Source organism: Alexandromys fortis, unplaced genomic scaffold (genome assembly GCF_014885135.2).
Source record: "Alexandromys fortis isolate MF-2015 unplaced genomic scaffold, M_Fortis_MF-2015_v1.1 scaffold_118, whole genome shotgun sequence".
NCBI classification, from domain to species: Eukaryota; Metazoa; Chordata; class Mammalia; order Rodentia; family Cricetidae; genus Alexandromys; species Alexandromys fortis.
In genome coordinates, this window is record NW_026068010.1 from 4,504,800 (window position 1) to 4,517,318 (window position 12,519).

The 12,519-nt window shown below is 42.6% G+C and overlaps 1 protein-coding gene across 9 annotated transcripts in view; it reads right to left on the reverse strand.

The window, feature by feature from the left end:
- Window positions 1-12,519, reverse strand: part of N4bp2l2 (NEDD4 binding protein 2 like 2) — a 92,210-nt gene that overhangs the window by 44,983 nt on the left and 34,708 nt on the right. The window contains exon 7 of one of the 9 annotated variants that reach the window (XM_050161926.1): window positions 2,747-3,026. The exons of the other annotated variants lie outside the window; for them this stretch is intronic. Coding sequence (XP_050017883.1) covers window positions 2,762-3,026 — 265 coding nt within the window. The 3' untranslated portion in view covers window positions 2,747-2,761. Of the gene's footprint in view, window positions 1-2,746; window positions 3,027-12,519 lie in introns of those variants that run through there. 9 annotated transcript variants of the gene reach the window in all.

The following is a 12,519-nucleotide window of genomic DNA, read 5'->3' on the forward strand; positions in this document are numbered from 1 at the left end:
CCAGTTCTGTAGCCTGTCACATACTACTTACTGGAAATCAATATGGATATCGGTATCTATAAAAAACAGTACTGCAGGAGAAAACAAAAATGTATTCTCTTTCTACACTGTAGACAGCAGAGAAAGCCCTGACCGAGTGAAGTCCTGAAAACACTGTGTGTACTGACACGAACTGGATATGTCAGTCCCCAGAGCCTCAGACCCATGGAGAAACATGAGAGCTGCTCCCCTGGGGTGAGGCGGGGAAGTATGGCAAAGCCTTCCTGGGGGACCAAATGTGAGTGCTGACAGTGTGTGCAGAAAATATCTACACTAGCTTTCCTCTCCTCAATGTTTACTGCCTAAAGACTGCGCCCTACAGAGACTTCCCCCGCTGAGTTAGAGAAACCTGTCTCATTGCTCGCTCCATGCCCAATTGAAGCAGTAACTCTGACTTCTCTATTCAACTCTACAATAAACACATTAAGTTTCCAGGGTGCTGTGGGTTTTGCAGCCAGGAGTCTGAACAACCTGATCCTAGCTTTCTGTCTGTCCATCCATCTATCCATCTGTCTTTTCTTTATTCCCTCACTGCCCTAGTCAGTGTAACATGATGTACAAGTCATGCCTGGGGCAGTAACAGAACAAACAGTGCAAACCTGTAGTATCATGAAAACGGTGGTCTCCCTTCTTGACAGCAATTGAAGGGTTTGTGGTACTGTCATTGCTACACTCAGCAAGGGTTGAACTTTCCTCAACACAGTTTTTCAGTTGGATGTCTCTATAATATTCTCTTGCCTTTAATTCTTACCTCAGAACAATTGCCAATAATATTACCTTGTTTGTTTCCAAAAGACCCAACTCCCATTTTCAACATAATTTGTACTAAGTTTTCATATAATTTTTACCCCCAATACTGTCCATCATTTCTATATTCAACACTTGCTTGAAGCCTGCACCTTTAATTAGATATAATACATCAAGCATCAAGTGGCACTATCTGTCACAACAGTCTGTCCCTTCCTGTGACTGTCCCCTCATTCCCTTTTCAAGATGTCCTAGCTCCTAACCCTAGAAATGAATAAATTAAACTCTCTTGTTCTCTAAAGACATTGACGTAAGCAGTTTCTCTGGCTTCCCCATGGGCCCAGCTGTGACCTCCAGGACCTCAGTCCTACCACTAATATATCTGACTGCAACATCAACCAATTCTCGTTGCCCCCAGTACGTTTGTTCCAATTACTGCCAAAACTGGGAGACAGAGAAATACATCTAACCATTAGTTATTAACATTACCAGTGTGAAGCCACTCTCTACTGGACCCAGGGAAGGTTTAAAGGGTAATTCTAAGCTTCCACTGGTGAGAGGAGCACTATTCACTTATATCAATTACTGTCATCTCGGTTCTCTGAGACTCCACTTGCTCCAGACATCAAAGGGCTAACATGCGGTCCTAACTTGTAAGAATACTGAAATACTGGGACTGGAGAGATAGCTCAGCAGTTAAGAGCACTGGCTGTTTTTCCAGAGGACCCAGGTTCAGTTCCCAGCACCCACATGGCAGCTCACAACTATCTGCAACTCTAGTTCCAGGGGATTTGACATCCCCACACAGACATACATGCACACAAAACATCAATGCATATAAAATAAATCATAGAAAGAGAGAGAGAAAGGAAGGGAGGGAGGGAAGGAGGGAGGGAGGGAGGGAAGAAGGAAGGAAGGGAGGGAGAAAGGAAGGAAGGAAGGAAAGCAAGCAAGCTGGGCAGTGGTGGCAATGCCTTTAATCCCAATACTTGGAAGGCAGAGACAGGAGGATCACTGAGTTTGAGACCAGTCAAGTATATACACAGTGACTTTCAGATCAGCCAGGGCTACACAGGGAAACCTTGTCTTGAAAAACATAACAAAAAACAACAACAACAAAAAAAGTCAAACCCACAAAGCAAAACAATAACAACAACAAATCCAAAAAAACTGAAATACTTATCATTAGGCAGACGGAGCCCTCCTCCTTTTTAATTATGTAGCCCGATTCTTCAGAATTTCTACAGACCTATCAACTAACAGGGTAATGACGAGGACTTCAAAGAGGCCCCAGATTCCTTCTCTAGGATAGTAACCAGCTGCATCTTGACTGGTTACTATCCATACCATCAACTCTCCCTTACAACAGCCCTCTCCAAAGCGTGCTTCCAAAGCCACTCCTGTTTCCCTGAGTTTCTTTTTTTTCCCCCAGAGGTTTATTTATTATGTGTTCTGCTTGTAGGCCATAAATGGGCACCAGATCTCATTATGGATAGTTGTGAACCACCATATGGTTGCTGGGAACTGAACTTGGGACCTCTGGAAAAGCAGCCAGTTGCTCTTAACCACTGAACCAACACTCCAGCCCCTCCCTTGAGTTTCTTTCTTTTTTTTTAAAAAAATATTTATTTATTTATTATGTATGCAATATTCTGTCTGTATGTCTGCAGGCCAGAAGGGGGCACCAGACCTCATTACAGATGGTTGTGAGCCACCGGAATTGAACTCAGGAACTTTGGAAGAGCAAGCAATGCTCTTAACCACTGAGCCATCTCTCCAGCCCCCTCCCTTGAGTTTCTTACAAGCTAGCTGTACTCTTCCTCCCATCCAGACCTGTGGAGACTAGTGGATCTTGGCAGGAATGGCGCTGCTCTCTAGCTCAGATATGAAACCAAAAGCATGGGTATCTCAAAAGGAACATGTTTTCTTTCTTTTTTTTTTCTTTTTTTCTTTTTTTTAAAGATATATTTATTTATTATATATACAACTTTCTGCCTCCATGTATACCCAAACGCCAGAGGAGGGCGCCAGATCTCATTACAGATGGTTTGGAGCCACCATGTGGTTGCTGGGAATTGAACTCAGGACCTCTGGAAGAGTAGACAGCGCTTTTAACCACTGAGCCATCTCTCCAGCCCAGGAACATGTATGTTTTCTTATACTGAGGAAATCTTAGGCTGTCACTGCTGACCACTGACTCCCCACTGTCTTCATGCAGCAACTGCAGCCTCCCTGGAGTTCTGAAACAGGAAGAGAACAGATGTGCTGGTTGGCAGACAGGCCCCCCGTACTGTTAAATCATCTTGGTTTGATTTTCCATAGAGGCATATGCCAAGCTACCACTTTTGACCTCCTTTCTGACATTAGCTAGATTTCTCTGGTGAGAAAATCAGACACTTGTTCACTGTACCCAAGGGTCGGGTTAATAAGCAGAAACACTACCAATTTCCTAAGAACCATCTTGTCAGACTCCTCACTCAGAGTTCAAGATACCTCTTGAATCTGTCAGCTGCTCTTGCAGTATTCAAGACATGACAAGTCAGCCCCATGTGAGGAAAGGGAGGGAGGGAAGGACTGGGAAGAGAATGAACCAACTAAGGCAGATTCCTACTCCTCAGAGACAAACAAGGAAAAGGAGCATGGGCAAACCCATTTTCTAAGCAAAATTCATGCCTTCTAAAATAGAAAAGGGAACAGAAGTTCCGGAGAACCCCATCTTCCACGCTGGTGCTTTCTAACAGAAGAAAACAGGAACAGCCACGAGAATGATGGCTCTCTCAGGACCAGGACAGAGCACTACCTGGGAAGGAACTAATAGTTGCACAAATTCAGAGAGATTCCTGTGCTAGGAAACTTAGTTTTTCTGTTTCTTTTTCCAGTAATAAGGAATCAATTCAGGGTCTTGCACAATCTAGACAAACCCTCTCCTCTGTGACTGAGCTGGTGCCATCCCTTGTATGCTTTGCTTTTGGAGACAGGGTCTCACTAAGTCACCTTGAACTCTCTGTGTAAGCCAGGCAGGCTCTGAACTTGTGATCCTTTTGTTTCTGCCTCCCACGTGCCAGCTGACAGGTGTGTACCGCACCCTGCCAGGTTTAGTTTCTCCTAACCTAGATGCTGGACAGTTGAAAACTAAGAGCTGATGCTCTGTCACAGGATCTGGAACGCTAGGTGACGGAAACCACTCTACCGCGAGAGATGTCTCACCCCAGCAACTATAAAGCTAAGACAAATAACCAACTTGATTAAACATGCAGCCGCTAAGGTAAGCATACCTGACCAAGATCAGTATACTAAAGTGTCCCCAAAGCAGAGCACCAGCAGATAGGCAGAAAACTACACTGCTAAGATGGCAGACATTTATCCATTAGAATAGGCCCTTTAATCTTATGCAGCTGCCAAACCAGGGCTGCCAGGCTGATGTCTTTAGCGTCCTAACTGGTAAAATACTCAGAGGTGCCCTTTTTCTACTGTTACTAACAGGCCAACTTAAATTGCTACCATACAGATGTTAACATGGGGAGAGTTTTGCTACTTATTTACAAGATAAAGAAGCTGTGGTTGCATTGCTCTTAAAAAAAAAAAAAAGGCTTTAAAGAATTTAACAGTAATTTCATGTGTATTGGGTAAGATATTTTACAGTTTTGTGTATTGACTTGTATTTTAATCTTTTTTCCTGGTAACTCACTTTTAGTGTACTAAAGTAAACTATCATGTGTGAACTTTTTAAAAGACAAGGTCTTAGGTAACTCAGACTGCCTTAAGCTTGCTATGTGGTCAAGGATGACTGTGAACTTCTGATTCTCCTGCCTTCATATTCCAAGCGCTACAATTACAGGCAGGCACCACACCAGTTTTGTGTAGTGCTGGTTTTGAACTTGGGGGTTTGCACATGACAGGCAAGCCCTCTATTAACTGAACTACATCTCTGGGCCATGGGAAAAGTTAAAAGGCCACTCTTAACTAGACTGAGAAATACCTATTTAAAACAGAAGACCTTGCCTCACTTCTGTGGAACATCTCAAGGACTTCCTAGGTGGTTCCCCAGGTCTGGCTCATGATCTCATCTGTAACCACTTCTCTAGAGCAGGACTTTCGGATGGCATGAAAGGCAGATTTTCAAATGCAGGACAAGAGAAGCTGTAAGGGGAGCTCCCCAGCTTTGGGAAGGGAAGCCTCTTCTGTCAAGTCTAGCATAGCCTTTACACTAAGTGGAAGGGGCTGAGGCTCACTGATGCCTCCTACCATATACACCAAACAGTAGGCACCTGTCTCTGCCTCACAGACTCTGCCCACTTGTACCTCCAGCTCAGACTGCTCTGAACGATGAACACACCTGTGTCTGGATGTCTAGAGTGTACCTCAAGTTTAACATGTCCTGAACTGTTTCCTTCCCAAATGTGCCCTCCTGCTGAATACCGAGACCACAGTAAACCCCAATTCACTATTTCTCATACTGATTACTTATCTCATTCAATAACCTGTCTCCTCCCCTCACACTTCCACCTTTTTCTTTTTGGTTTTCAAGACAGGGTTTCTCTCTGTAGCCCTGGCTGTCTTGGAACTCACTCTAGGTCAGGCTGGCCTTCAACTCAGGAATCTACCTGCCTTTGCCTCCCAAGTGCTGGAAGTAAAGGTTTGTACCACCACTGCCCAGCTACACTTCCACCTCTTAATTTCATGGTAATAGTTTTTGAAAGTTGTTTGTGTACATGTGTACAAGCAGAGCCCAGTGGAAGACATTGATATTCTGTTCTCTTTCTCTCTCACCCTACTACCCTGAGGCAGGGTCTCTCACTGAACCTGGAGCCAAGCCAGCAGGCTGCAAGCCGCAGTAATCCTTTGATATCAACCCTTTAGCTTCCAAGATTACTGGTGCACATGACCATATCTGATTTTTCACATGGGTTCTGGGAATTTGAACTAAGTGCTTCATGTTTGTGCAGCAAGTGTGTGTTCTTACCAGCTGAGCCATCTCCCTAGCCTCCAACTCTGGACTTGAGTCACAGTTATACCACATGAGTTACTACAAAGGTTCTAATAATCCTGCCTGCATCCTTGCTTCGCTAAAGCCAGTGATCCTATCTCTCTGCTAAGAACTCCCCAATGGCATGACTTCTCAAGCCCAGTAAATGTCCTTCAATCAGTTTTGAGGCCTCACATTATCTCACTTCTTGTTCTTTGACGGGCTTCTTTATGGCTATCCAGCAGAGAATTTATAAATGCCAATTAATTCTAGTACAGTATTAAAAGATAAGTAAGGAGCTGGGTGTTGGTGGCATACAGCTTTAATCCCAGCACTCTGGAGACAGAGGCAGGTGGATCTGTGAGTTCAAGGCCATCCTAGTCAACAAGAGCTAGTTCCAGGACAAGCTCCAAAACTACAGAGAAACCCTGTCTCGAAAACAAAACAAAAACAACAACAAAAAAAAAGCATTCTGAGTTGTGATGGTAGCCCACGCCTATAATTCCAGCACTCTGGAGGCTGAAGCAGGAGGATCACCACAAGTTTATGGCGACCATGGGCTATATAATAAATTCCAGGGAATCTAGATTACATAGTGAGACTGTCTCAAAACTGAAACAAAACACAAAGGCATTTTTCTCTTCCACACTTCCGTTGTGCGCATAGTTACAGGCTCTCTCTTCCTGGGCCTGGTCACTTTCCCAGTCTCCACTCAGTCTATACTCCCACGTTCTTCCCTGGTTGGGTATATGGGTTCAATCTTTATACCTCTGCTAAGCATTTACAACTAAAGCCAGAATAAATTGAGCAATTTTCCTCTGCTGACTTCCTACCCTACCAAGCTCCAAGTCTTTCAAGAACAATCAAGATAGAGAAAGAAGATTCTAGTCCAACCTAAAAATTCCCTCTCCCAGGCTGACTGTTATGGTGCATCCCCGTAAGGCCAGTACCCAGGAGACAGAGGCAGGAGGAACGTGATCAAGGTTATGCTCAGCTATACGGTGAGTATGTGGACACCGTGGACTACATGAGGCAGTGTCTAAAGAAAAAAAGAAAGGGAGGAAGAAAGAAAGAAAGGCCTAGAGAGGGCTCAATAGATGAGAAGTTTCTGCTCTATCAGAAGATCCCGAGTTCAGTTCCCAGCACCCATATCAGTCAGGTTACAACCACCTGTAACTCCAGCACCAGGGGGATATAACATCTCCAAACTCTGCAGGCACCTGCACACATATCCTGACATACATGCACATAATTAAAAATAGTATTAATTTAAAACACAATAATTAAACCCTTACCATAAAACCACAGTGTACAGCCAAACAAAGCAAGCCTGGACAGATGCCCACCACTTCAGGCTTGGGGATCTACCATGAGCTGTGTCTTCAGCGAGTCTACCTAGCTTCCAAAAAGAATGAATTTATAAGCACACATTTCTTCACATGCTGGGGATGTAGCTCAGTGGCAGAGTGTGTTATTAGCATGGTATAAGCTCTGGGTTTAATTCAAAGACTACACATCTGCGTGTACTCTTCCCCCACCTCTGGAGTTCTGTATCAAATCTATACTATAAGAACTGACCCACATTTTGCTTGTAAGGTCTTAATGACTAATACAAACTGATAAGCTATCCTTTCTTGATTTCCTTTCTCTACTGAATGCTATATGGATCTTCCTACTAATATGATTTTTTTTTGCAACAAGGTCTCCCAGTGTAGTTCAAGCTGGTCTCAAACTTACAATTGTATTAATTCCACCTCCCAAATACAGAAATTGCAAATGTATATACCACACATGAACAAATACAGTCATGTTTTTATATACCATTTCTAAATATTTTTTCCTAGTTCTGAGTTTCAGAATTTAAGAAGTAAAGCAAGAACACTGGCACATTATAAAAAAATTCAGAGCAGAGTTAATTTTAAAAAGCAAAAAGGCTGATAATGATTACATTCTAGTATCTTATGAGCATCTCTCCTGCCCTCCTGCACAGGCTTGCTCACCTGTCTGCTGAATCTTCTGACAACTGTGTCACTTCCGTAGCTGTTTATAGAAAGAGCCTGAGTCTGCTCAATCTGATGTTCCCTTCTTGAATGACTCATTCACAGAAGCCCAGGCTGCAATTAACTAGCAATTTCACATGGGTACATGAACATCACACAGAACATTATGTACTGTGGATTGGGTGCTCTTCCATGAAAGACAAGAGACAGGAAAAGACGGCTCACTATTTTCATTTTCATTAAGCTTTAAAGTCAACCCTCCTTCCCCTCCCCCAGATTAGCCCTGGTTATCCTGGAACTCTCTCTGTAGACCAGGCTGCCTTCAAACTCAGAGATCTGTCTGCCTCTGTCCCCGAATGCTGAAATTAAAGGCATGCACCACCACCACCACCTGGTTTTTGTTTTGTTTTGCTTTGTTGTTTTTTTTTCAAGACAGGGTTTCTCATAAGCGACAGCCTAAATAATTTTTTCCCATCATACAAAATTATAAACAAGCCGGGCGGTGGTGGCGCACGCCTTTAATCCCAGCACTCAGGAGGCAGAGGCAGGTGGATCTCTGTGAGTTCGAGGCCAGCCTGGTCTACAAGAGCTAATTCCAGGACAGGAAACAAAAAAAAAAAAAAAAGCTACAGAGAAACCCTGTCTTGAAAATAAAAAAAAAAAATTACAAACAACTAGGCATATGAATTGTCCAGCCTCAAAAAGAATAGCAATTTCATAGGATCCTACTAAAATATGGATTTTATGTTGTTTTTTCCACAAAATAGGTGTAAGAAATCTTACCAGTGCTCATAAAAAGGGAACATATAGGGGCTGGAGGGATGGTGCAACAGCTAAGAGAACTTGCTCGTTCAGAGAACTTTAGTTCAGTTCCCAGCACCTACACTATTGCTCACAGTGGCTTATAACTCCAGTTCCAGGGGGATTTGATGCCTTCTTCCAGCCTACACAGGTAGTATATGTATGTTATACAGGCAGGCAAAACACACACACACACACACACACACATATAAAACAAAACACATACATAAAAATAAAAACTTTTAAAAAATGTACACTATTAAAAATTGAATTATTGGGGGCTGGAGAGATGGCTCAGTGGTTAAGAGCATTGCCTGCTCTTCCAAAGGTTCTGAGTTCAATTCCCGGCAACCACATGGTGGCTCACAACCATCTGTAATGAGGTCTGGTGCCCTCTTCTGGTCTGCAGACATGCACACAGTTAGAATATTGTATACATAATAAATAAATATTTTTAAAAAATTGAATTATTATACAGTATGATAAATAACTTTGATAAATTATAATGAAAAAAATCAAACTTTGCTCTTCTGGGCCTTTCACAGCATCGCTAACTAGTTTGTTCTCCCCTTTGCCCATACTTGGAGCATTTCAAGCATTAAAAAGTGATCATAGGGGCTAGAGAGATGGCTCAGAGATGAAGGCTGCTCTTCCAGAGGTCCCCAGTTCAATTCCCAGCAACCACATGGTGGCTCACAGCCATCTGTAATAAGATCCAGTGCCCTGTTCTGGCCTGCAGTGCAGGTATACAAGCAGGCAGAACACTATACATAATAATTTTTAAAGAAGTGATCACAAACAGGCAAACAACATTACAGTACTTCATTACTAAACTGTTAAAGAGTTCAGCTGAGACACTAACATATACCACCCCACTGTAATGTTATTAAGGTACTATCATCTGTAAGGAAATCTCAGAAAACTAGGTCACTTGCTCAAAACTGCAGTTTCACATCATGTTATTTGAAATTCTAAAGCATACTGGAAGTTTCTATCTCCCAATGGCCTTAAGTATCTCTGAGGCAGCTCCCACAAGCGCCTTGTGAACATTCCCAATGACAACCGTCTTACAGCTCCTGAGGCTTGATTCTGTACCTTTCTAAGAGAGCAAATCACACAAACATTTTGGTTTTGCCAAATACAGAAGACATGTTTACACTAGATTGTAGTATATCCTGTTCACACTATACTAGTTCACTTTTGTGACTGGATTCTTAGCAGATGAGGTCTAATTTTTAAGGACATAATGGCTTTTTTTTTTTTTTCAAGACAGGGTTTCTCTGTATAGCCCTAGCTGTCCTCAAACTAGCTCTGTAGACCAGGCTGGCCTTGAACTCAGAGATGGACTTGCCTGCGTCTGCCTCTTGAGTGTGGGGATTAACCACCACCACCCAGGATTGTTGGTTTTTGTTTTGCTTTTCGAGGACTGGATTTCTCTGTAGTTTTGGAGCCTGTCCTGGAACTAGCTCTTGTAGACCAGGCTGGCCTTGAACTCAGAGATGGACTTGCCTGCGTCTGCCTCTTGAGTGTGGGGATTAACCACCACCACCCAGGATTGTTGGTTTTTGTTTTGCTTTTCGAGGACTGGATTTCTCTGTAGTTTTGGAGCCTGTCCTGGAACTAGCTCTTGTAGACCAGGCTGGCCTTGAACCCACAGAGATCCGCCTGCCTCTGCTGAGTGTTGGGATTAAAGACTTGGGCCACCACTGCTGGCAGCATCATTATTTTTTAAATGTACATAGAGAGTACTTGTGACTTAAAAAAAAAAAACAACTAATGACCATCTAGACTTGAAACAACTTGTTTTTGCTGTTGAGTTCTGTCTTGATACCAATCAGCTGCTGATCAGGGTGGTAGCTGCTGGTGGTTGTGGGATCCATGTCAGTATCTTAAAATGATAGCATATTGATTGACTCTTCCGTTTAATACGTGATGCTGTTTGATAGCGTTCGGTTCATGACTTATTTAAAAATTTTGAAGTCTAGCCTCTCAAAGGCCTATTTACCATCTAAATTGATACAATATTCTAAATTGTCTGCTGTTGTTTTACCAATACTCGTATTTCTCCTGGAACTTTCCTTTGATGATCTATCCAAAGCAACTGCAACCCCCAATTGTCACATTTTTACAGGAGACTGTGGTTAGCCACTTCTTCAAGTTCCTTCTAACTCTAGTTCTCTTGCTATTCCATCACTGGAGATGGAAGTCTACTCCTAAATTTTGTTTCTCCTGTGAATCACAAATGTTCTCAGAGACCTCTTCTGACGAGTCCTTTCCTCCTTTCTGGTTTGCTTTGGTAAGACTCACAAAAGGACTCACTCCTGCAGCTAGAGCCTTGCATGTGTTCCTTTAAAAGTCAGACTTGAAAGCCTGAATTACTCCTTGAGTCACGTGCTGTAGAATGGATTTTGAGTAGGCACGAGGAAAACAATCTCATGTATTTATACCAGGTTTACAGCAAGGAATGCTCTTTCTCAGCAGGTCTCGATGCAGGCCTGGTGACAGCACAGATAGCAGCTTCCGAATGACTAATAGCCCTAGGACTTCTGAATTCAGGAAGCAAGCACTAGGCTCAATGTAAAAGTCACCAGTTGCCATCAACCTCAATGTGCTTCCACTTTTGTTAGAGATGGTGTCTTTCTTCAGCCCTTATAAACCAGCCTCTGCTAGCTTCAGACATTCTATCTGGAGCTACCTCATTCTCTCAGCTTTCAGAGAACTGAAGCATGTTAGGGCCATTGCTTAGTGGAATGTTGTGACTAATTTGAGCTATCCACACCAATTTTAGCATCAGAAAGGTTATTTCTTAAAATTCATGAGTGCACCAAAGTACCACTTTGTAATTTTCTCCAATAACTTTTACTGTGAGGGGCTGGAGAGATGGTTCAGAGGGTAAGTGTAGGGGCAGCTATTCCAGAGAGAAGCTGGGTTAACTCCCAACCACGAAGACTCAACAACTCTAACTACAGTTCCAGGGGATTCAATGCGCTCTTCTGGCCTTCACTGGTACCTGCACACACATGGTGCAGCGACATGCATGCAGGCAAAAACACTCATACATATAAAACACCTCAAAATTCTTTTTTTTTTTTTAAAAGACAGGGTTTCTCTTTGTAGCCCTGGCTGGCCTCGAACTCACTGAGAAATACTTGCCTATACCTCCCAAGTACTGGGATTAAAAGTGTGTACCACCACTGCCTGGCGTTAAAATTCTTCTTAAAACTTAAAGCATCTTTTATTTTGCAGATTTTAGCCTACTCTGCTTTCTTAATACCTTTCTTAATTATCTCTCATTTAAAAAAATAAAAATTTAACAATTATTTGTGTAATCGTGTGCACATGTGCATGCATGTGGGGGGGATCATGCCAATGGGCAAGTATAGTGGTTTCATTCTTTGGGTTCTAGGGGCTCAAACTCATGTCTTCAGACTTAGCACCAAGTGCCTTCACCCAGTCTGCCATCTGGCAGGCCATTAGTTTTAATATTTAGTAGAAAGTGACAGACTTACTTTTCACTAGAATATCTAAGAAGAACTAGTTTCAAGGATGGAAGAAAGATGAAGTAAAACATGATAAAAAGAATAGACGTTCAGTGGGCTCAGAATGTACACATACATCAGTGTGCTCAACATCTCTTCTGGGCATAGGTCAAAGCACAACAAACCAATGGTGGTAGCATCATCAAAGATCATGGTTTATATATCACCTTAACAAAGGGGCTGATGATCAGGTTTAAAATACTGTAAGAAAACCAAATTCTGAACCAGGCGGTGGTGGTGCACATTTTAATCCTTTAAATTTTAATCCTTTAATTTTAGCACTTGAAGCAGGCAGATCTCTGTGAGTTCGAGACCAGCCTGGTCTACAAGAGCTAGTTCCAGGACAGGCTCCAAAGCCACAGAGAAACCCTGTCTCGAAAAACCAAAAAAAAAAAAAAAAAAAAAAAAAAGACGAAGGGGAAAAAAA